The following is a 26,674-nucleotide window of genomic DNA, read 5'->3' on the forward strand; positions in this document are numbered from 1 at the left end:
TTTGTGCCTAAACCTAAATGTAGATTCCATGAACAAAGTTTTTTTTTTTTAGAACTGCATGCTTGTGGAACTTTCTTCCATTTGCATGCTTTCCAGCTGACTACAATTTGGTCGTCTTCAAGTACAATGTAAACAAATTCTTGATAAGCCGTCCCTTTAAGTAATCCAATTTACCAAATTTCCACTACTAACGATTACTACGATATTGTCCCATTGACTACTGTACACTCATTAAATCTTATCCTTGAGTGGCCTCCGGGCCTTGATAAGTTGTGACTCCTTTGTAAAAAAAAAATATTATTTGTTAGGTTATGAATGTTTTAAAATAATCATTTAATCAAAATACGAAAATATTGTTTCAGATTTTCCGTTTCCAACAAACTCGGTGCCAGATTCGCGAGACTTGAGCAAAACTTTGTTTGGAAATAACACTCAAACATCTACTGAACAGCAAATTAATGACTTTTTCGTCGTAGCTGCACAAATGATCCTTCACGATACGGCTTTAGCACAAAGGAATAATGGTATGCGTTTTTATTTCTTTCTTTGTATAATGAAATCTCCCTCTTTCTCTCTGACTTTCTTTCATATATATATATATATGTGTGTGTGTGTGTGTGTGTGGATAATTATATTTTAAACAATACATATGCTGCTCCCCATTTGGGGGTACCAAATTGGTAAAAGTGAAAATTATTCCCAACTCGCAATAAAGTTCTAGGTTGGCAGTATTTTGCGTGAACAGTCAGCAGAGATGACGGAAATTTTCTGTTTCTATGTCTATCCTTCTAGCCATGTCACTATTAAGGATGCTGTAAGTAAACGTTTTATTTGGGCTGACGTTATCCGCCTGATAGTCAAGGAGCCGTAGCTTAGATTAACCACTAAGGAGGCTGTCCTATCAGCAGGTGCAAAGTACTGGGGCTGCTGTATTGCCATTTGGTAAATGGATTCTGGACTATGCAGTAGCTTCTGGTGGGGCCTCTCGATGTCATATTAGTGGGTAATTGTTACGGCTTTACCTTATCATATTCTACAAAAAAAAAACTCTTCGGTTTTTTTTTCTCTCTTAGTTTTCCCTCTCTGTCCTGTTCTAAGAAAGTCTGACGACCTAGTCCACAAATTCCAAAATTCCATCATGACAAGTTTTTAAAAAAAATGCACGTATAAACCTGGAACTCCAAAATCCAATGTAGACTCCTACTACCATGTCTCCTTCTCCAACATCAGGTGTCTATGTTCTAACCTTCAAGAAGTTGAAGTCCAATTACAGGAGACTAAACCAGACCTTTTACCTTTTATTTTTAAGCGAAACTGGCATTGGACGAATTATTTCCCTAAATGAATTCGTAATTAAAGGACACTCTAACAACATCTAAATCTGACCCCCGAGATCACCATGGGCATGGAATATGTGCCTATATTAAAGATGGCTTTCCATGTGGTAGGGACATCTCCAGAGACGATCCTAACTTACCCTATATGTTCTTCCGGATTGCACTAGCTCACACTACTGCATTTATATTTACTCTCTATCGTCCTCACAACAGCGGAGTTACTATCTTTAAGAGCATATCTGAAAAAATTGATCATATCCTGTCTGCTCACTCTTCAGCTAACATCCACATTTGTGGTGACTTCAATGTCCACAATGTGAAATGGTTGACCCACTCAAACAAGACCAATGATGAGGGAAGGTTCTGTCATGATTTCTCCTGACAATGATGGCCAGTATGCGAGTCTCCTAGATCTTTTTCTCACAACTTGCCCTGAACTATGTTCAGTTTCTGTTCTGTCTCCTCTTGGATCTTCGACCACTCAGTTGTATCAATTAAGATAAAATTAAATGTAATAAATCCTCAGATATACCTCTCCATCGTACAGTATATCGATACACTATGGCTGACTGGGATAGTTTCCGTGCATTTATATCAGATCTACCTCTGCGTTCCATGTTTAAAAAGGATGTGTCCTCTATAGTATCAGACCTGACGGAATGGTTAATTGTAGGTATAAACCGTTTCATGCCCTCAAAAAAGTTCCAGCAAAAACCTAACAGCCAGCCATGGTTCTCTCCAGAATGTGCTGCTACCATTGCACACAGAAATCACTTTTTCTACTGCTTCCAACGTATTGAAACAAAAGCCGCTTTCAGGACTGCCAGCAACCATTGTAAGAAAGTAATAAAGAATGTAAGAGAGTTGTATGCTCAGTCCGTCAAGTCCAAAGTAGCTGAGCAGCAGCTTGGTTCCCACCAGTTTTGACAAATAGCAAACAGAATCCTGAACAGAAGCGGGTGCTCTATCCCAACTATCATCAATGGACCTGAGGTAATCTCATCAGCATCAGGCAAAGCCAAACTCTTTGCCAAGAACTTTACAGCTAATTCTACCCTTTGCGACCAAGGCTGCTAACCCCCAGTATTTCCTCCTGTATCAGAAAACATGCTATGTGATATGCATATATCTGTACGTGATGTTGCCAAGCTAATCAAAAACTTTGATTCCAGTAAAGCAACTGGCTCTGACGGTATTCCAATTATAGTACTCAAAAAACATCAACAGAAGTAGCGCCCATACTTACAAAACTGTTTAAACATTGTCTGAAGGAGAATTGCTGCCTATCACCCTGGAAAATCTCATCAGTATGCCCTGTATTTAAGAATTCATCTGATCGTTCATTCCCCTCTCAGTACGGGCCCATAAGTCTCCTGTGCGTCATGAGTAAGTTGCTGGAATCTGTGTTAAATACAGACAGACAATTTCACTTATATATATATATATATATATATATATATATATATATATATATATATATATATATATATGTATATATATATATATATATGCGTTTATCTGAAGCTGTTTCTCTTTTATTATTGTATTTAATACAAATGCAAACCCCACGTTATTACCATAAAACTAAGTAAAATTACGTGTGCTTATAATCCAATCTGCTCCCCTAGTTAGATGTGAGTGTAACAAAGCGCAGACGCTCGAATACAAATGCATAAGAAATACAAAATTACGTCAGTGTAAGGAAAAAGATTACAAAAAGGAGATCACGTTAGAGAAGACGATCACGTTGGAGACGTGGGTGATGTCACGGCTGTAAATAAATGTTGTTACAAAAAAAAAAAGGAATCGAGTTATTACTTGTCTTATGTTCTTTGCAACATAGACTGCATACAACGTTTTAAGTCCTGAAATATCTTTACGTAGGTTCCGTTTTTAAACGTAACGTTACAGGGGGAGATTTTTACATTTTTCAGTTGCTCAAACTTTGTAACTTGAACGCCCAGTTCTGTGAGATATAGCTCATTTAACCTATCGCCTCCGCTCTGTCTCGAGAGACCATGAATACCCCCTTAAGTAAGTAGTTGCGCATGTAATTGTGAAGCAAGGGTTGCACATTTCCAACCACACTTTTCTTGAACCAGCATTGCTTGATACCAGTGGCAATGAGAAGTCCATGATGACTGGGGACAATGCCTTGATAAACGGAGACCACATATAGCACTTAATACGTATACTTAAGTCGTCACCCATTTAGTACTGACCAGGCTTAACGTCGCTTAACTACGGTAAAATAACAATTTGATTATGCTGTATTTAAAACAGGTCAATCTAACCACACCGCTTGACAGTCTGTGGATAATAACCTATCTTCATGCCCATGAGTAATTAATTTGGTTTATCTCCTCCTTTCCAGGGGGTTTAGACACAAGGTCAAGCTTGGGTTTGATAAAAGTGTTTCTATAGAATGAACAGGAATCGAACTTTGCACTCCCGAGTTTTCAGTCTGTGTAGTTAAACACTTAGCCAGCGTTGAGCACCTAGCGAACGGACATACTCTTAAATGGACAGTTAAACAGGCGTACAAGAGAGACTCGGTGATAAAGATTAAACTATGGCTGAAGACAGATGTCCTATGAACTCGAAATCCAATAAGCATTGCCCGCACAGGTTCGAATCCTGTTCGTAGCATGTTCAAGAAGACATAAGATATATCATCAAAGCCAGTTAACATCTGAAAATGGAAACAAATACAAATACGTTCAGATAAATGACTCCACATCTCCATCGTCCAATAAGTCCGCGTTTCGACATGAGCTCAAGAAAGTGCAGTTTGTAGAGTTAGTACACAGATTGCATATCGATTATGCAGGGCCCATAAATGGATCGCATTATTTGGTCATTGTGTCTGTTTCCTTAAGTAAGTAGAAATTGTTAATGCAGATATACAACTGCAGCAAATACAATAAACTCTCTTAATGAAATGGTTTATTTATAGATCCCGAGCTGTGTTTGCTGGCTCGCTCTCGCTTCGCAAATTTCGCTACTTAAAATATTGATGCACTAATTTAATTAACAATTGATACATTGTTTTGTTGTAAAAATGAAACGAAATTTTTCTCATTTATTTATAGGAATAAATAAACCTTTTTATAATTTCTATAGAAATGCATATATCTTGCGGAGAAATAAAATGAAAAAAAAAGAAATCGATTTGCCTTTTCACTTGCAATTAAGAAATAGATCGTAACTTATTGGACAGCAAGTCGATGTCTCTCTAAAAAAATACATATTTGAATGCAAGCGCTACAAAGAACCACACCTACATTTAATATTTCAGAGGTTTCAACTTTTTAGATGTTGACTGGCTTTGATGATATATCTTTTTTTTTCTAAACTCTACCCTAAACTCTATATCCTAACATGTAATTATACTGTACCGTTATTTAAACCGTGTCTCCTGATCTCTAATCAACTGTTTATTTCCCAAGCTGCCATTAAATCTAATCCATTGCACGTAACTTAGAAGGGTTATTAGCTCTCAACCTTAGTAGACTGACTTTTCGTAATCAATACACATTAACATCTAAAGATTTCTACTAAGACATGCTTTAGAGTATACTCTTATCCCATAACTAATCTTTAAAATATACTTACTGGCCATAGTTTTATACATAGATTTAAATTGATCTATAATAAATAGCAATCCTTTATCTCTTCCCCTATGATAGGAGATAGTATTACAATAATTAGTACATAAAAACTGAACCGATACTTATTGTTATACAAAATACAAACTTCCGGTTTTTAAAAGAAAGGCGACGCCATCTTCCTTCGTTAGAAGTCTGAAGACAACAAATATACTTAACATCTAAAATTCCATATATTCGTAAACATACCATTTATACATAATTATACTTACAGAATACGCCATCACTTATGTATTTTCCAGTTATATCTGTACTGAACTGTATTCCAAATCAGATGTTGTTCCTTGTATCTATATTAAGCATCTTATCTTTCTGTCGTCTTAAATACTCAGAGTTTGGGTATCAAATTCTAATATCAAATCTAACCATACATTAACTCCTCTGTCTGTCTGTCTGTCTGTCTGTCTGTCTCTCTCTCTCTCTCTCTCTCTCTCTCTCTCTCTCTCTCTTTCTCTCTTTCTCTCTTTCTCTGTCTCTCTCTCTCTCTCAAGCCAATCCTGTTGCAAATTTAGTTGCTTCCACTGCATAAATTCTTACTTATCCCTTCTTCCATTAGCAATGAAAATGAAAAGCATAGTAATGCCCTTTTTACTCACTTCGAAGATTGTAACTTTTTAGTAGATATATAACCTACTAAATAACCGATTAACATTAACTACCCATGCGGGGTCGCAGAAATACTTGGTTTAGGACCGAGGTGCGGAGCGAATCCTCTCGGTGTTGATGAATCAATAGATCTTCCCGGGTCATTCGTCTAGAAGGAAAACTCTGAAGCTAAACATAGGGAAGGAAGGCCTCTTCAGTCCCGGACGACAACCTTCCTAGAGCTGGTGACTCAAACAAATTACCGATTGGCAAACCTAAACTGCTTAAGGGGGAGATAGGCTCTGTCTATCGCCCAGCTTTCATACTCCTTCTTTGTCTATTAGACAGGCATAGAGATGCTATTACAGGGACTCAACAGAATCACACAGTGGTCGATGTTTCCTGACTAGGGCAAAGAACGCCGTGTTCCCCGCTTCCGCCACATCCCAACCCCTAAACTGGACACTGTAGGGGTGGTTCAGTACCATATATGCCGGTACAGTTGGACTGGGCTGACTTTTGTCTCATGGGTTGAAGGTACCGGATTGACAGTTTCTGACTGCTGTTTCCGACTGATAGTACAGGGGCCCTAACTCTTTGTTAGCGCTTAGAGTGGCTGCTCTATCAACAGTTGTATAATATCGGGATGATTGTAGTGCCATGTCGCGCATGGAAAGGGACCCTGCACTCATCCCCGGTGGGCTTTCATGAGGCCACAATCCTGTAGGTGAAGAGACAGCTGATGGTCTACTTGTATTGCATGTCTGATATTCTGCACAACCACTTGTCCAGCACCCCTCACTCCCTTACCCTCACTGAAACTTTCAAACGAAATAAAATGAAATGACATCTCAAGCAAAAGTTACGTTTAAACCAGGACCAAACTCAAAAAACAAAAAAAAACTACCTGCCTCCTTCCTTGAGGTTTGCATTTATGAATACCCGTGGGCTTAGAACTAACAACCGATGTTGAATCATTTCTCCTACTAAACACCCTGGATATCTTAGCATTAAGTGAAACTAACCTACACTCCTCCATTCCCTCTACCCACTTTAACATGCATGGTTATCTCCCACTCTTCCGTAAGGATTCAGACAGACATATGCAGGGGTTTGGAGTTTATATTCGTAACACCCTCCACCTGACTAGAGAAACAAAACTAGAATCAGACGATCAGGCCTTTATGTGCTTCAGACTAAACATGCAACATAATATTAGCTACTTGTATTTTCTCTACCAGTCTCCCTCAACCTAGGACTGTACCCTAATTAACAAAGTCTCTGACAGCATAGATATAGCACTCTCCCACGATACTAGCGCACAAGTACATGTATTTGGTGACTTCAATGTTCACCAGAGTAACTGGCTTGGATTCTCTACTTACACAGACGTAGCTGGTAGCACAACACAAAGCTTCTCTATATCTCATTCCCTATCACAGACGGTTACATTTCTGACACGTTTCCCAGACCAGCAAGATCAACATGCCTCACTTATAGATCTATTTCTGACCACAATTTTCGATGATTGTATAGAGAATGCCCACAGCCCACTCGAGAATGCTGATCATGCTGATAATGCTGTGATAATTGTAAAAATCGCTCTAAATTTTCTACCCAAAACTGAAGACCCACTACTAAAAACAACGAGGTATTACAAAAAGGCTGACTGGGAAGCCATCAGGGATCTCATCAGAAATACCCCATGGGGAAATATATTTTCTCTTCCAGCTGAACAGTATGCAAATGAGACTACTGAATGGTTCAAAACTGCAATTGAAGCACATGTTCCCGCACATTGCTTTATTTATTCACAAGTTCTTGTTGACACAGACAGTGGAGAACCATTACTCATGATGGTGCAGACACATTACTTGGAAGAAGGGGGGTTATATAAAGCTTGTTTACAAGATAATCGACAAAACACATTTACCTTTATGTTATAATGACGACAGAAAGACAGACAGTTTACAAAATATAGATGGTGATTCTTTATTCATCCAACTGGCTGATTGGAGACTTAGGAATTCAAGCTTGTATGGCTACATGTTTTTCTCCACACCATTTCGCCTCTAAGGAGTATCGGCTAACAGTCTGACCGAGTCTCTCTGAGTCTCTTCTCTAGCTCTCTGGCTCTGTTTGTGACTGTGACTATCCCTAACTTCGAACCCTATCTCCATATATTGGAAATCTCTTTTCTTGGTGACGTCTAGACGTGTAAGCAATATTTAGTTACAGAACAGTTTCAGATGGTTCGTTGTTCTAAACAAGTCTTGAGAGGTGACTGGTTTGCAGTAGACAGAACAGTTTCCGACGGTTCGTTGTTACACACAAGTCCTGAGAGGTGACTTGTTTGCAGTAGACAGTTCCACAGAGCAAAATATTCTTACCGTGTAGAGACGGAAAAAAGACATGTGAAATTGCTACAGAAAAGGTTTAATATTTATGGAGCAATTCTGGTTTCTGATTGGTTGTTAGCAGAACGTGAATTAGTTCGATTCGTCAGTTCCAAGCAGCATCGTTTATAAATAGAATCGTCCGACTGTGTGGGATCATACCCCATTATACGTCCAAAATATTGCAACATCCTCCCTATTTTTCATAATGAGGAAGTCCCTTGTGTTCGTTCTGCTCAAAAATAAATATATATCTTTATATTCAATTATACATAACAAAAATTAGAAATCATTTGGATCTTAGAATTTTAGCATGTAAAAAGACGCCATTTTTAATTGTGTTCAAATGTCAAAACGGAGATATGTGTACAGAGAAGAGAAATAAAAGAAATGGAAAGTATTTTAACCTTAAAAAAGGGGTGGGTATGTGAAACAAGAAGCCATTTCTTAAATTTGATTATGCAGTTTTGTAAAAAAATGAAAAGAAAAGAAAAACGCATACATATAAATAAATATACATAAAAATAAACATACATGCAATATGTACCCGTTTAAAGAGTTTTTTTCTGTTAATGAAAACAATGCAAAAAGATATAGGACATTTTTGAATAATAGGAAAGACAACTAATGTGCGCAAAAAAATAAAAGTCAATTGTAATTTCTGCGCGCCTTAAAATAAGCATGCAAAAAGTATTTTGTCAAAAAGGAAAATTACAAAGAGTTTTTTTAAGTGACTTTTTTTTAATTTTGTTTTTATTTCAGCAAAAGTATTAGTTACGCATTAGTAGGTTAAAGTGTTAATACAAATAAAATAGATACAGTTTAATGTCTTGTCAGGACTATATTTTTTTTATATATAGAAATTTATATACATACAGGGCCGTGAAAAAAAATTATTCAGTCGAATCCCCCAACAAGTTTTGAGAAAAAACGCTATAACTTTATTCTTGTTGCGGGTTTCGTGAATACATCAGCGACATTTTGTTCTGATGATACGTAATTCAAAATAATGGATTCCTTTTTCACCTTGTTTTTTATGAAATGGTATTTTATATCTATATGCTTAGATCTTTGGTTGATTATCGTGTTCTGTGATAAGACTATACTGGCTTGATTATCACAGTTAATTACTACGGGGATTTTAGTTAATTCTGGCTCTAAAACAGTCTTTAGGATATTTTTAAGGTAGAGTTCTTCCTGTGTCGTGTGTGTGATCGCAATAAATTCTGTTTCACACGAAGAGAGAGATACAATCTCTTGCTTTTTAGATTTCCATGAAATAATAGGCCCATTTTCTGAGAGTCTGAAACAATATCCAGATATACTCTTGCGATCTTCGTCGTTTCCCCAGTCTGAATCCGAAAGACCTTCTAATTTTAGGGGATTTCTTGATTTTCTAAATACTAACATCTGTTCTTTAGTTCCTTTTAAATAACGCAGGACTTGTTTAGCTCTGTTTAAATCCTTCATTGTCGGTCGTGATAATTTTTGTGACAGTTTTGTTACTGTATAGCATATGCCGGGCCTGGTTGCAGTCATTAAATATATAAGACTACCTATAATTTCGCGGTATTGTTTGTCATTTATTATTTCAGATTCTGTGTGTATATTTTTATTAATATCATTTTCGACCGGTGTAGAGCGTTTTTTGCACTCTCCCATTCCAAATTTTAATAGTATTTTGTCGATGTATCTCGATTGAGTCATCATAACAAGTCCTTTGCTTTGAGTAAATTCTATCCCCAGAAACCAGGATATTTTGCCAAAATCGGTCATTTTGAATCTTTTACTTAATTTGTTCTTAACATCGGTTAACATTATGTCACAATTTGTGCGATTAAAATATCATCGACCAACAACACCAAAATCAGTAGTTTATTGTCTTTATTGTCTTTGTGTTGGGTATATAAACAGGGGTCTGCAGCGCATTGTCTAAATTGTTGTTTAATAATATAATCATGAAATACTGTATTCCAACACTGAGCACTCTGCTTTAGACTATATAATGACTTGTTAAGTCGCCACATGTTATTTTTATTTTTCATTATAAATCCCTCTGGAGGGGTAATATAAATTTCATAGTCTATTGGGGACATTCAAATAAGCAGTTTTTACGTCCATTTGAGGGATATTAAGGTAATATTGCGATGCGATTTGCAGTAAAATTCTGATTATCGTTAGGTTTGTGGTCGGTGAAAACGTAGAAAAATATTCTATACCGTAAATCTGAGAGTACCCGTTAGCAACAAATCTAGCTTTGTACTGTTCTACGCCTGATGCTGTAGTCTTTTTTGTAAAGACCCATCTTGTAGAAATAACATGTTTATCTTTTGGGAGAGGCACTACCGTATAGGTATAATTTCCGGTTAAGGCATCTATTTCTTTTTTCATGGCAATTTTCCATTCATCACAATGTCGTGAATTAATTGCTTCCTTAAAGCTTTTTGGCGCATTTTCCATTGAATAGCAATAGTCGATTTGATAATCTTTTATATTGTCGACCACAAAAAAAATCGGGTCGCCTTCTATTTCTTTTGGGATATCTTTCGACTTTATCATCATCATCATCATCATCATCATCATCATCATCATCATCATCATGGACACTCTTGTCTCCGTCATTTTTATTGTCGGCGTTTGTTTTAATTATTTGAGGGAATATAATTTCATCTCCTTCATAGGACGGGTTTTCGTCTGTAAAATTAAACGCGTCTGTGAATTTTACACATCGGATTCTTTTTATTTTATTTTTTTCTGGAAAAAATACTAAATTGGCTGGACTGTTTTTATCGTATCCAAGAAATATACCTCTGTCGGCTTTAATATTAAATTTACTCTTTTTATCTATATATGCGAAGCAAGTTGAACCAAATATATGCATTATGCTTAAATTTGTTTTTTTTACACAGAAAGATTCATATGGAGTTTTAGATAGTGTTTTGTTAAAGCACCTGTTGCGTATATAGGCTGCTGCCATAAGTGCGTACGTCCAGAGGTTTTTAGGGAGTTTTGATTCAATGAGTAGGCATTTTGCCATTTAAAAAAGTGTCCGCCACGCACGTTTAGCAGTCCCGTTTTGGTGTGGCGATCTAGGAGCTGATGTTTCATGTCTGATATGATGGTTAATTAGTAAAACTTCAAAGTCTTTATTGGTGAATTCCGTACCGTTGTCAGAGCGAATACACTTGACTTCACCGTAGGGAGCCATGTCGGCTAGATATTTTTTAGTTGCTAGCAGGGTATCAGATTTGTTCTTTAAAAAGTAAACCATTATTAAGCCTGAATGGTCATCTACGAAATTCAATGCATATCTATAATGTTCTCTGGCCATCGGTTCCACGGGACCGTTCAAGTCACAATGCACCATTGATAGGATTTTTTGTCCTTTTTGTCTGGTATCTTGCTTTGATAGTTTGTCATTTTCCCTTGCGTACAGACGTCGCAGTTGAAGTTTTTTGATGTTTGTATTTTCATTCCACCAACTACAGTCGGCAACTTTTTGATATCAAGAATATTGCAATGTCCAAGAATTTTATGCCATGTCTGTAGATCATGGCAGGCGGTTTTCGATGGGACTACGTTATTTAAATAATATAGTCTTCCATTTTCTTTAATGTCGAATACATTTCCATTCGGGTATACCAGTTTTGATTTATTGGGGCTAAAGTTTATATTTGCACTTTGTTTTGTGGCAGGTTGTATAGAAAATATATTTTGTTTAAATTTTGAGATTAGAAGAGCGTTTTCTAGAATACAGAAACACAGTTCACCTTTATTGTTCTTTAGCGAGATTTTAGCATTGCCTCTTTTCAAAACGATATCATTTACTCGACTCCCGTCAGCTAGTTCTACAAAATGATTTTCTGGCTTAAAGTTGGGGTCAAAATTGATTAAATCAGATTCCTTTGTAATCACATGTGCCGTGGCCCCACAATCGACAAGAAAATTATTATTGTTTGTTGAAGCATTATACGTACACGAAAATAAAAATGTATGTTCGCTAACACGGCTCTCTACATTTTTAATGGAGTCGCCATTTTGAGTCCTGTATCTACATCGGAAACTCTTGTGATTAGCTCGTCCATAATTATAGCAAATAATTTTTGTACTTTTCTTAGGAGAAAAATTGTTTTTGGCAAAGTTGCGGTTTTTATTCCTGGCATGGGTATAATTTAATTGTGGTGTTTTTATGTGTGTATTTTTAAATTTCATGATATTTGTGGATTCGTTTTTTTCTGTGATCATTTTTTCAGTTTCTTCGTAACTTCTAAGTGCTACCTTGAATTGGCTAAAAGTCATGGGGTTTTCTTTCTGGGCTATCACGGTGGTAAATGGCTTGAAATCATTCGGTAATCCCTTAAGGACCATGGAAATTAACAGACTGTCACATAACTTCACCAGACATTTTTAAAGAATTTGCAGTCGTTTCGGCTCTTATAATATAGTCAGTAATAGTTTCGGCTTCCATTCGTTTTGGAGAGGTCAGTTCAGTGTATAAAGAAATCATTTTGGGTTTTCCTTTCGATGAATAATGCTCTCTAAATATGTTTAATGCTTTGCAGCCATCGTCCAGGGCTTCTCTCATTACCAGTGATAGACTTCGGTCATCTAAACACCGTATTAATTCCGCAACGACAGTTGCGTTCTTTTCAATGAAGTCGGGGTCGTTTCTGTTTTCAGGTTGTGTTTGAAGTACTTTATGTAGCTTTTGGATTCGTAGATATCCTAGAAATGTAACTTACCACAATTCGAATTTTGATTCGGATCCATCGAAATAAAGATGCACCTGGGCCCATAACCTCTAGAAGTGTAAGCCATGTTTAGTTTCAGAACAGTTTCCGCTGGTTCGTTGTTCTAAACAAGTCCTGAGAGGTGACTTGTTTGCAGTAGACAGTTCCACAGAGCAAAATATTCTTACCGTGTCGAGACGGAAAAAAATGTAAAATTGCTACAGAAAAGGTTTAATATTTATGGAGCAATTTGGTTTCTGATTGGTTGTTAGCAGAACGTGAATTAGTTCGATTCGTCAGTTCCTAGCAGCATCGTTTATAAATAGAATCGTCCGACTGCGTGGGATCATACCCCATTATACGTCCAGTATGATGGGATGTGTCTCCTAGCAGCTTCGGCTGCGGGAGACAGGGTAGTAGTACTCGTCAAGGATCCGTTCTTGACACTCAGCCTAACAGGTGAGGGGCCGGGAACCGGCCCAGCACCTGTTGGACTGAGGTACACCGCCTGGGTAATACCTAGGAGGTCCACCCTCCCAGGCCTTGCCACCAGGCTTTCCGGTGGAGCAAGTTTATTGCTTGCTGCCTAAGGCGCCCCGACTATGGAATGCCGACGGGGTTACTCGGGCAATTTTTAAAATTGCAGGAGTGCCCCTCCTTTAGGGGAGCCTGCGGAGTTCCCACTTTCTAGGCCTTGTGCCACATATTGCCGATGTGGGCGGCAATTAAATAACTGCCCCATTATACGTCCAGTGTGATGGGATGTGTCTCCTAGCGGCTTCGGCTGCAGGGAGACAGGGTAGTAGTACTCGTCAAGGATCCGTTCTTGACACTCAGCCCGACAGGTGAGGGGCCGGCAACCGGCCAGCACCTGTCGGACTGAGGTACGCCGCCTGGGTTCTACCTAGGAGGTCCACCCTCCCAGGCTTTGCCACGGGGCTTTCCGGTGGGGCAAGTTAATTGCTTGTCGCCTGAGGCGCTCTACCGGGGAATGCCGACGGAGGTGACCAGGCAATTTTTGATGAGGCAAGAGTGCCCCTCCTTTAGGGGAGCTTGGCTATTTCTACCTTCCGGCCTTTGCCACATTTTGGTGTGGTGGACACCAAATAAATAGCTACCCCATTATACGTCCAAAATATTGCAACAGCCTCTAAAGAGTATCAGCTAACAGTCTGACCGAGTCTCTCTGAGTCTCTTCTCTAGCTCTCTGGCTCTGTCTGTGACTGTGACTATCCCTAACTTCGAACCCTATCTCCATATATTGGAAATCTCCTTTCTTGATAACGTCAGAGGCGTAGTGAACGATGTTACTCCCTTACGTTTAAAATTACACGTGCGCTTACACATGCATCTACACGCCTCTGACAAACAAAATTGAACTGTATCGTTTTTAAACTATTTTGTTAATCATTATTGCTAAACTCGTATTGCCCATTCTTTTAACTGACATATTTAATATTCAGTTGTTTCTAAATGAGTGAAGAATCGACTGCATTCCTAGAATTAAATATCTATTATCTTTTAAAACATGCTTATTGGGTTCAATTCTAACCTTCTCCAAATATCATTTTCAAACTTATGTAATTTGCCTTCTTACTTACTGGGGTCTGTCCCTTTGCAGAGCAATATATAAACATAAACAAAAACAGAAATATATAATAAAATTATATATACATATATATATATATATATATATATATATATAGAGAGAGAGAGAGAGAGAGAGAGAGAGAAATAAAAAGGAACAAACCGTATTATGTGTTCATCAACGTTTCGTCTTTATTTCGAGACTTCCTCTGAATGAATGAGATTAAGAAACAAAAAATACCCATATTTTTTGTTTCTTAATTTCATTCATCCAGAGGAAGTATAGGAATAAAGACGAAACGTTGATGAACACATAATATGGTTTGTTCCTTTTTATTTCTCTATGTTGTCGGAATATTATTTCCATTATTTTCATCATATATATGTATATATATATATATATATATATCCACATAAACAGCAATGTATAATAAACTTTAATACACATACACGCACACACACACACACACACACACACATATATATATATATATATATATATACATAAACAGAAGCGTATAATATATATATATATATATATATATATATACATAAACAGAAGTATAATAAACTTAAATATATATATATATTTGAATGGGATATATATAAATAGGATTTTCCGTAATCACAACAAAGGTAGATGTTTCTCGCATGCCTTTCTATCTAGGGATTTCCTCTTCCTTCCGTCTCATCAAAAAATGCTCCATTGCCAAAAGTGTGCTTATTCATAAAGTCTGAAGAAATATTGGTTTTGAAAATTTTCAAACGACATAATGCTTGAAATTGTCGAACTGGACATGGAAACAATTGTAACGTAAATTGGAATACACTTTTTGTTTCCACCAACACATTGTTTTGAAATCTTATTTTTGCTTACACAGTATATATATATATATATATATATATATATATATATATATATATATATATATATATATACATACATATATATATAAACATATATATAAATATAAACAGAAATGTATGATGAAATTAAAATAAAATAAAGCATTGCAATAATAGAAGGGTAACTAATTAACACGGGCTACCTAAAACACAAGCATACTTTTATGAATGAAAAAATGGAGACGTACGAAAGTTTATAATAAAATATTTTCATATAAGAAATAAAAATATTAAAAAAATACATTCATGTTAATAAATCTTCGCGGTGTAACACGTATTTGTATAACTATGTTTAGTTAACGCTAGTTACAACTCAAAGTGTTCATTGAATGAATATGTGCCTATTCGAGTATTTGATAGCGTAACCTTGTTCATGTGCGCGCGTTTACCTTTGTTCTTTTTAGTGCGTTATATAGAAGAAATGAATTTGCCTTTTCACTCGTAACTTAAAAATAGATCGCAATTTATTGATACTCCGATCGGTCTCTCTAAAAAAAGACATATTTGAATGGCAATACTAAATATTTGTCTAGGAAATAAAGCAATATAGTGACACAGAACTATTTATCGTGTTATTTTTTTAATCATTAAATCAAAAACAATAATAAACAATAGTTGGATTATTAACTTTTTAAATCGTCCATTTTGGGAGTGATTTTTGTTTTACTAGTACATGTTTTATTGTTGGCGTATTCGTATTTGCAGGGATTGCAAGTAGTCTCTATAAATAAACGCCCAATCACTGTACATGTAATGTTTATATATGTTTTTGCATGCATTCATGCGCGCATAGATTACGTTAATAAACACAAATAAAAAAAGATTAATTTCTTTTAATTTCAGCAAGTATCCAGTGTTGCCCGCTTCCCGCAAACACGTAAGACTTTTTTTTCTTAATTAATTTTCAAATTATCTATATAGCTAATACCAATTTTTTTTTTTCGTGTGTGAGTGTACTGATATTTATATTAAAAACTCTTTTTCTGTTTAGTTTAAAAAAATATACAACTTTGCTAAATAGGGTCCGTGGAATTGCTACATCTGCAAAAGATCTAGCTAATTTGCATATTTTTAAGCATTCATTTTAATTAATTCCCTATTAGTTAGTTTCGGTTTTCTTATGGGATGCTCCTCTTTAATAAGTTATTACGTGATATTATATTAATGCAGATATTACACCTGCTTTATACTTGCGTAATATTTGCGTAGAAAGGTTATAGTAAACACAAACCTCTTTCTATATATATTTATGTATGCCTATATACTTTTGTTTAAAAAATTTTGCCTACCAAACTCTTCTGTCGGCTTTTGGTCGGCAGATATGAAACTTAATATATAGGGTATTCTAGCCCATGTGAAACTTTATATTTGGGTTTTAGCCAGGGAAAATCGCTGCAAAAGTGTGAAAATTAAAAAATTGAATTTGCCAAATGAAGGTCGAATTACGTCATTACGAATATGCATGTGTAACGTAACAGCTATTGGTTCATGTTTTAATTTTTAACCTTCCAAAAACTATGTTTAATAGCTCAGGCATTAATGTCAAAGGAAAAAAGTAAATCGTAAGCAAAATGTTTTAGTTTCGATTTTCGGTGGTTGCGCACGAGTCATTATTATTTTTTTTTTTTTTTACTTTTTAAATCATTACTTTACATTGGGCCCAACACAATAATAAATACGAAATTTGCATTAATCAAAAGATCATATTTAAGCGTATTTTACGACCGAGCAATGCCGAGTAGCCTACTAGTATATATATATATATATATATATATATATATATATATATATATATATATATATAGTCTTTGAAGTTTTTAACCTTTAAAACTATACAAAAACATATTTTTTATCATTCGTTAGAAAACCATCCAGTCAGTAAGTCATTTAATCACCTGCAATCACTGCATCAACTCGCTCTCGAATTTACTATAATACCAATAATTTATTTTTCAAGGGATCATCAGTTGTTTACCATGAAACACTGTTTCGGGGATTTAAAAACAAAACAGTATATATCATCATGGCTACCCAGCAGTGTTGATCAAACACCACCTCCATTAATCTTAGGAAGAAGACATGTTACAAACATGTGATCCAATTTCCTATTCTTAATTGCAATTACTAACCTTTTCATACTATAAAAATGAATTTCTTACCTGTGCGATTCATCAATTTCCACATTTAAAATGGATACATTTTTTTAATTTTTTAATTTATCAGTCTTGTATTTATAAGATTAGGATTAATCCGTTTAACTACTTATCACCCCCACTATGATTAGTATTTAGTATATTTACATTCTTATTTATTTAAAATTAGATATATAAAGGTTAAAAATATTTTTACATATATACATTTTTTTTTTAATATATAAATTTATTATATGTAATTATAAATACATTTTATACATTGCTAATATAGTTTTGGATTTCCTTTATTAATATAGTCTGGTTTATCTTAAACGATTCAAAAGCATCAGGATAACGAACAAATGCTTTATTTAACTGTTTAAATATTTGACTTTTATCCCCACCTTGTTTTATCATCCTTATTACTAAGCTAGAAACTGGTGGTATAAAATCTGTTAATTTTAAAGTAACGCGAGCTATTCTCAAAAACTCTGACATAATGGTTCCATATAACATAAAAACAGGGCAGGTGCTATCTTTATGGGGCATGCGTACTATTTTAAAGGGGAATGCGTTTCTTTTATCAAATATTTTATACAGAAAAATCCCATCCTCAATTTTTATATCTAAATCCAGAAATGTAGCCTGTTGTCCTCTATGTTCACAATTCAATTTTAATTTGTTTGGATATATAAGATGTTTATTTTTTTTTAATTCATCACTATCGTTTATACATATAAGGTCATCTATAAATCTCCTACACCCATGAAAGTTATATGTTTTAGATATATGTTTTTAATAGTGATGACATATATATATATATATATATATATATATATATATATATTTTGTGTACAGAAAGTTGTTAGTTGAGACAGGTCATTGGTACCGTCGGTTTCAAGCCCGATAATAAGGCCCGTTTAAGGTATCCTTATCAAGCTCTCTTCAGCCAATATTCGTCTCTTAAAATTTGGATTTTCCTTTTAATTGAGCACTCTGCTGGAACTCTTTTTCAAAAAAAAAAAAAACTAATCATATATATATATATATATATATATATATATATATATATATATATATATATATATATATATACTCGAGTCTATGTAAATACAAATTTGCCCAAAATGGTGCAGGATTCAATCCCATTGGGATACCTATCGTTTGGGGTAATATTTTATTTCCTATTTGGAAATAGTATTCTTTAATAAGATGACTTACAAGTATTTTTAAAATACCTTTAGAAACCCTAGTTTTGATATTTTTATTTTTACACCAGAAAGCTTTAGGGTCTGAAAAGTCTATATATTTACCTTTTCCACCTTCAAAAGCCAAATCTACAGTATCATTTAATTCTTTTATAAGTTTTTCGTGCGGAATTTTAGTATATAGTGTACTAAAATCATAAGTAGCTATAGATTTTACTTTTATTCTGGAATTTATTTTATCTAATTTTTCTTTCACTGGTTGGGGATTATTTACTACCCAAAATAGATTTATATTACTATAAAATTTACTTTTCAGGTGAAAATTATTTATTTGATTTATAATTAATTTAAATATTTTAGATATAGCTTTACTTAAAGGTTTAGTGATGCACGTCTTTGAACCTACAATAAATCTAGCACCAACTGGATTTTTATGCATTTTAGGTATCCAATACATACATGGAAGATTTTTGTGTTTGTCTTCTAACTTTAATCCTACTTTTTCACTAATAATACTATTATTCAAAATAATGCTATCTAAATTACTATTACTTACTTTATAAGTATCCGAAACGTTTCCTATTAGTCCTACTTCTATCGATAAACGTTGTATATAATATTTTTTACATATGAAAGCTATATTGTTTGCCGCTTTATCAATCGGAACTATTACAAACTTGTCTTGAAGTATTTTAAGTTCCTCCCGTATTTCTGAATTTTTTAAAAGAGGACTGGTTTTTCTAGGATGTTTAAATTGTTTTATATGTTTAACCTTTTCATTTACACATTCAAGTATACTATTTTTCCATGCTTCAAACGTAGACTGTGCTAATTTATATTTCTTTACCATAGACATAATAAAACCTTCTAGTGCTTTAGTTACTTCTTTAGCGCATTTAGTGTAATTTAGGCATTAAAGTTCTCTATAATTTGGATCCTTGCTAAGTAGTTTTCTTAATTTAGGATTATTTACTATCTTTAAATCTCCTGTAATTACATGTTTTATCTCATTATTACAGAAAGGAGAGGAATTACATTCACATTCTGGAATATTTATATTATTATCATTTATATTTATATGTTCTATCGTTTTCTTATAATTAAAAATCTTATTGCGTATTGTTGGCCCTATATATATATATATATATATATATATATATATATATATATATATATATATAATGAGAGAGAAAAACGAGAAACGTCTTTACTGTTAGAAAGGTGTTGCAGAGAAGGTAGAAGGGAGTGGGGTTTCCCCCAGATGGGGCAGCAATATCTCATATTTTGGCGTATCCGATTGGATTGGTATAGAATCGCGTCAGGTGGCAGGTACTTTCTGGAGCGGTAGAAAGTTCTAGCCATAAATTAAATCAGAGATTTCTGAACAAGGACATTAGGCCAATAAGTATCTATTAAGTAGACGAAGAAATAACTTATTTACATTAGACTTGAAATCAACCACATTATACTCAGTTGGGAAGCAGCCCCACGGTATTTTGTTTCACAGACGATCAGTTGTAAGAAATAAATTTAGCTTATGAACTGTCCGTTTAGTTTTAGCCACAGATAGAGAATAAGGGAAACCTAGCTCTCCTCGAAAAGGAACTCTAGATTTGGAGAAAAATAAACATGTCTTCTGCCTAGACAATCGCTTTTTCATTGACTACAGATACACCATACGCTAACTTTTGATCTCAACCAGAAGGTCAAGAAAAGTTAATAAGTCATCTTAAAATTCTGTACTATTTTTTTATTTTAATTTTCAGGACAGAATGTATGCCAAATTTATTTAGGGATTCACCAAACTTAAACACTCATAATCCAGCTTGTCACAACTTTGTACGCAATTTAGGGGTCGGAAGTCTATCAGGGATGTATGGTATGTATTAGATAAATATTTGTTGTACATAATTTTTTTTCTTTCTGAAAATGAAGTTTACCTCGAAAGTTCAAACTGTATTCTTATAATTATTTGCATGAACTTTCTAAATTTGTAAAAATTATTAGATAAATAAATATTTATTATACATATTTATTCTGACCATGAAGTCTACCTCGAAAATTCGATGCAATTATGTTTAAGCACTTTACGTTAATAAATATTGTCATTTATTTTGTTTATCTGTCTCGTATCCAACGTTTTCTTTTCTATTTTCTGCATCTTATTTATTTCAGCCCATGTCGCCTTGCTGATTAATAATTTTAGTTTACTCTCTGTTGAATTTTGTTTTGCAACTAGATACACTGAACGTTTTATATCCACTAATTGCTAATTATTTTTTTTACTAATGGAAAATTGTATTAACCTTTTTTTACATATATTATTGACTGGTATTTTTTATTTTATAATATTTTATTCAATTTATTTAGCAAGTATTTTCATGTGTCTACGACTAACTATACTTTGCTGTTTATGCCTAATTAATTAATTAATTAAGTTATTTGGCTTCAATTAATTAATTAAAAATTTTATATCCACTAATTGTTAATTAATTATTTACTAATGGACAATTGTATTAACTTTTTTTGCAAATATTATTGACTGGTATTTTATGATTTGTTGTTTCACTTCAAAATATGGTTTACGCTTTCTATGTTCTTTATACGTACTTGGCTCTTATATTGTCCTTGTCTAATGCCGCTGTTCCTCCTCATCATCGCAGATTCTTTTTATACGGGAAAGCGACAAGGAAACGTTCGCTGAGAATTTTGCATAGGTTTTTATTTATGAAGAGAATTGACTTAAGAGAGAGATACAAACGTTCACTTAGCTAATTATTTATTTATTTAATTTCTGAACTGAAATAAATAGTATTAAGAACAGAAATTTTGAGGTAACATTTCGCAAATGTCAAAATTTATTTAAATAATTGCTGGTACCGTGTCTCATACGCGCTTCCACAGATCGTTTTCTCTTAGATCGACAACGTGACGTCATTCACCAGCTCGACTCTGGTTTGTCTACACCGTTTAGCTATGGCCTTACATGTCAGCCATCTTGATTCAACGCTGGGAATGATTCAATTTTGCAGATTTGGGTTATAATCATGCACCCAGTCTAACCCTTGTCAATATCCACGCTACCTAACTTAATCGCTTAATTATTGTAGAGTCTCTAATATAGAATTTTATATGAATATTATAAAGAAGGGGGCAATTTTAAGATTTCCTAATTGATATATATATATATATATATATATATATATATATATATATATATATATATATATATATATATATATATGAATATTTTCCATACAACAATAACTAAGTTTAATGTTATTTCTATTACTAGATAGTTCATTATTTCTGGAGAATCATTAATCATTCTACAAATATTTTGCCAATCGGTATTTTTGCTTCAGTGTCATAAGGTGGAAGAAACAAAATTATATTTTGTTTCTTTTGTTTTTGTTTTTTTTTTCTTGATATCATATGTTTTTTTTATCGGACAATTAACGCTGAAAATCGAATATTGATGTGCGATTATTGACGTGCTGAATATTTTTCCAGAAACATGTGTAAGAGTTAATCTATTTAAGTCTGCACAGCTCGACCATGGCTAATACCACTCCAAGTTTTAGTAGATAGTTTGCACTTAATAGCTACATTAGTTTTACTACCATTAATCTTTCCGTAGGGCTCACCACGCACCTGGTAATCTCTAGCTGAATTTATCAGCATTTAAAAATCATAACTGATCCACTCTGATTTGAGAGAAATAATAACACGAAAATAATAAATAATTCAACTATTTTTTTAATAACAAAGATAGTCGAAGTGACCCCTGTTAAAACCCAAGAATATACAGTAGATAACAGGACGCATGAAATGAATAATAACATTTTAAAATGATTAACTTCAATTTATCCGCTGCCGTAACGTTGATTCTAGTGTCACACAATTTACGTGGTAAACGGTCTTCTGGAAGAGCACCGATATGTTTTTTAATATCTATAATTATCCTCGGCTTTTTCTTCATTGGTTTTTGTTGCCTGAAGATGATGCGACGAAGAATCGAAAGTTCTCCTAATACTTAGGGAATGTCCATTCATTTTTTTATTATTATTATTATTTTGATGCTAAGAATTATTTTTAAACGATTAAAAAAATAAAAAATTGTATAATCAAGCGGCGTGTTCTGTTATAATTAGAGCTGTGACAACAACATTCTTTTCGTTGTTTTGACTCTTGAGTATATATCCGTTAATATCTTACATCTTTTTATATAGATTGATGTGGTTCTCGGTTGAGTACTGTGTCGGGTATATACTTGAGAGTCAAAAAAAATGAAAAAAATATTCTGTTGTCACAGCCCAAGTAATAATTAACAATGTTTATATAAATATAAATTATTAGATTGGTGCAAAAATAATGTCGTTTTTTACTTTGTTGGACGTAAAAAAAACACATTATTTTTGTATCAACCTAATAAATGAATAGATGTAAAATCTTAACTATATTATCATCCTCTTCCCAGGCATTAACCTCCTTTTTTTTAGTCGGGGGAGATAGCGTTTGTTCGTAATAATATTATCTTCCCACTCTAGTAAAAGTATGCTCCCTCTAGTCACATATTTCTCAATAATATAAAATTAAAAAGTTAATTATAATTTCATTTCAGGACAGTAAATTCAAGTTAAGATCAATCATCCATTTAATAAATTCTGAGCGAACACAAAAGCATAGCAGAGGAGATATTCCAACAGTCTCTATAGTAAAATTGAATGAACCAATTGTCGTCTTGATAAAAAAAAAAACAACTTAAGCCTTCTTGCTTTTCTTTAAATATTGACAGGTCCTAGACAACAATTAAACGTTGTTACCCATTACCTGGATGGATCGACAATTTATGGATCCACTCAAGAGGAATTAAATTCCCTACGCGAACCTAACAGTGGTAAGATTATATTTCTTAAAACTATTTTTTTATGGAACATGTGCCGTACATACAAAGCAGAAGACTTGAAAAGCTTTGCGCGCAGAGAAACACAGTCAGCTAGAAGAGAGATCCACAAATTTAAAATCCTTTTAAATAATGCACTGAAATGGGAGCTTTATCATAATCAAATAATGAATTAATGGTGACTACTAGACCAGTAAGTAAAACGAGCTGAAACAAAAGAAGCAGAAAATAGATCAGATAATTCTGAAGAGCACAAATCTGTTGCCAAGGTTGCTGGAAAGATGGTGGGATCCTTCTGCCGCTCCAGAAGATATCTCACTACTGATGCAATTCTCTATCTATATAAAAGCCAAGTACGGCCAAGGATGGAGTACTGCTGCTATATCTGGACAGGAGCTGCAAAAAACAGCCTATCCTGCCTTGACAGAGTACAAAATAGACTTCGTGCCTTAGTGGGGGAATGCCCTTTTCTCTTCTCTGCAATCTCTCTCCCACAAAAGAGATGTTGCGAACCTGTCTTTGTTTTATCGTTATTTCCATGGTAAGAGCTCGTCTGAGCTCCAATCTCTGGTCCCCTCTCGCAAATATTTCACAAAAAACGCCCGTCTAGCTGAAACCACTGTCAGAAATTTTCCCCACTCTTTATCTGTGCCTAAATCAAAACGTAGATTCCATGAACAAAGCTTCTTTCTTAGAACTGCACGCATGTGGAACTCTCTTCCGCTTGCCTGTTTCCCACCTTACTACAACTTGGATGTCTTAAAGTCCAACATAAACAAATTCTTGATAACCCGCCCACTACGAGCGATTACTACGATATTATCCCATTGATTACTGTACACGCAATAACCCTTATCCCCGAGTGGCCTCCGGGCCTTGATAAGTGGTGACTTCCTTGTAAAAAAAAATGCTATAAGAGTATTTATAAAGAAAAGACTGCGACTATGTTTATGTTCATTTAACCAGTTAACGAGAAAGAGTTTTTACTGTGAATGCTCCGAATAACTATTGTTTTTGTTATTTGAAAGACGTGAACTTTTTAAAGTTAAAATTTCCTCTCAGTATTCCACTGAAAGTTTAAAAGGTCATTATTTAAAGTTGTAAGCAATCTTTATTATCGTGGGTCTTGTTTTCAGTCCCATTAATGTCACGCTAAAAATGTTCTATTTTTGTGTTTCTGAAAATTCTCTTTTCTGAAACGACATGATGTTTTGGTCGAACTTTGATAACAAGAATAAAAAAAACCTAATCACTTTCTAATCGAGTTTAACTTATTAAAGATTTATTCAAACATGTGGCAATAATAATGATGGTACTGTTTATTTTTGTACATTGTTTAATACTGCATGTTTCGATTAATACTAGATGTAAACACACGTTTGCTTTAAAATAAAATGCTCGTCACTCAGTTATTATTAAAAACCAACCATTTTACTGTTTCAGCAAAAATGAGAGTAACGAATGTTGGGAATAATGCTCTACTCCCTACAATGGGGAAAGCCGTTTCTCCAAACAACTGCCCGTTTTTTAGAGGTGGTAAGTAAGGAAACAAATGTCATATAAATAAATTCATGATTTACTTGTTATATTATTGATGCAATTTATCGTTTCTTTCTCTTCGCCCGCACAGTCTACATTTAATGTCTGCTTGGGGATTATCTCTCTTGGCTTATATATATATATATATATATATATATATATATATATATATATATATATATATATATATATATATATATATATATATATGTGTGTGTGTGTGTGTGTGTGTGTGTGTGTGTGTGGTTTGAGTTGTCCCCCTTTGCAAATTGGCTGTTTGGAGAAATGGAAAACTAGATGGCTCTGTGTGGTTTGAGTTGTCCCCCTTTGCAAATTGGCTGTTTGGAGAAATGGAAAACTAGATGGCTCTGGTTGATAGTCAATTTGCATAAGTGGAGAAATTGGCCGCATATAAACGGTACTCTTTTTTTTTTTTTTTTAAGCAGGCGTGAAGAGCGCAGAGTGTGAAACGACGGGTGGAAGAAGTGACGGTGAATTATTTTTGGACGTTGAAGAGCTCAACCTTTTGGAAGGAACAGCTGTGTCTTATATATATATTTTTTTAATTTCTTTTTTTTTTTTCTTCTACTTCACTACAAGCTATTTCGGCGGGAACTATGGAAGCAAAGAGGATCAGCAGTGAAATGCTTAAGACGTTCTCTGGAGAGGGAGATGTTATAAACTGTCTGACCAAGGTTAAACTTGTCGCTAAGTTGCGGGACATCGCGGATGTAGCCAGCTTGATACCGCTGTATCTTGATGGTGATGCTCTGGCTCTATATCTGGAGATGCGGAAGGAGGATCGACTGTCTGTTGACGCCATTGAGGAAAAGTTGAGGGAAGCATTTACCGAAGGACCGTTTGTGGCATATGGCAAACTAATCTGTATGATGTGGACCGGAGAGCCCGTCGATGTTTACGCCAACAATATCAGGAGGTTGACGGGACTAGCAGGATTCAATGGAGGAGGCCGTCGACAGATGGTTAAGATGGCCTTTATTAATGGCTTCCCGGACCATATTTCTATAGCTCTGCAGCAACTGCCCGGTGTAAATACTATGGAGGTGGCGGAGTTGATTACACAGGCTAGGGTGCTGGCCAGGAAAAAAGAGTGAGCAGGGAATCGTAGCTGTCGCTCAACGAAGCAAACTGCAGCAGGAAATTGTGAAGGACGAAAAGCAGATAGGACTGTGGCAGAGACCCAGGTTCTCTGGCAGATGCTACCGATGCCAAGGCCCCCATATGGCGCGGGAGTGCAGGGAGCCAAAGCCAGAAGTCACGTGTTACCGCTGTGGGGAAATCGGACACATCAGCCGATTCTGTCCCCAGAAACGAACAGGGGGAAGCCACTGCGCCGGTGGCTACCTCACTTATTCGATGAAGGCGCTTCAAGGTATGTCACCACAAGTAGAGGTGACCCTAAATGGACGAAGTGCAAAAGCCCTTGTTGACACGGGCTGTACGTAAACAATTGTCACCAAAGACATGGTTGACACATGCAATGGAACCAGCAGCATTACGGCAGTTGACGGCAGAGAGGTGAAGTGCAATGGCACAAGTATCGTTCGGTTGATGGTACGTGGGATGTCACTAACAATCCAGGCGATTGTTATTAACAAAATTGTTACGGGTGTCGATGTGGTGCTAGGGATGGACGCAATTGCTCGACTAGGGGGCGTT

General features: G+C 34.9%; 1 protein-coding gene across 1 annotated transcript in view; it reads left to right on the forward strand.

Annotated features, from left to right (window-relative positions):
* Positions 1–26,674, forward strand: part of LOC145270605 (chorion peroxidase-like) — a 57,814-nt gene that overhangs the window by 14,610 nt on the left and 16,530 nt on the right. Inside the window, exons 3-7 of the mRNA XM_080126236.1 lie at positions 363–524; positions 16,053–16,086; positions 20,316–20,428; positions 23,348–23,449; positions 24,899–24,991. Of these exons, the coding sequence (XP_079982362.1) occupies positions 363–524; positions 16,053–16,086; positions 20,316–20,428; positions 23,348–23,449; positions 24,899–24,991 (504 nt within the window). The remainder of the gene's footprint in view (positions 1–362; positions 525–16,052; positions 16,087–20,315; positions 20,429–23,347; positions 23,450–24,898; positions 24,992–26,674) is intronic.

This window comes from Euprymna scolopes, chromosome 4, assembly GCF_053919585.1.
Source record: "Euprymna scolopes isolate OS-2025 chromosome 4, ASM5391958v1, whole genome shotgun sequence".
In the NCBI taxonomy this organism is placed as follows: Eukaryota; Metazoa; Mollusca; class Cephalopoda; order Sepiida; family Sepiolidae; genus Euprymna; species Euprymna scolopes.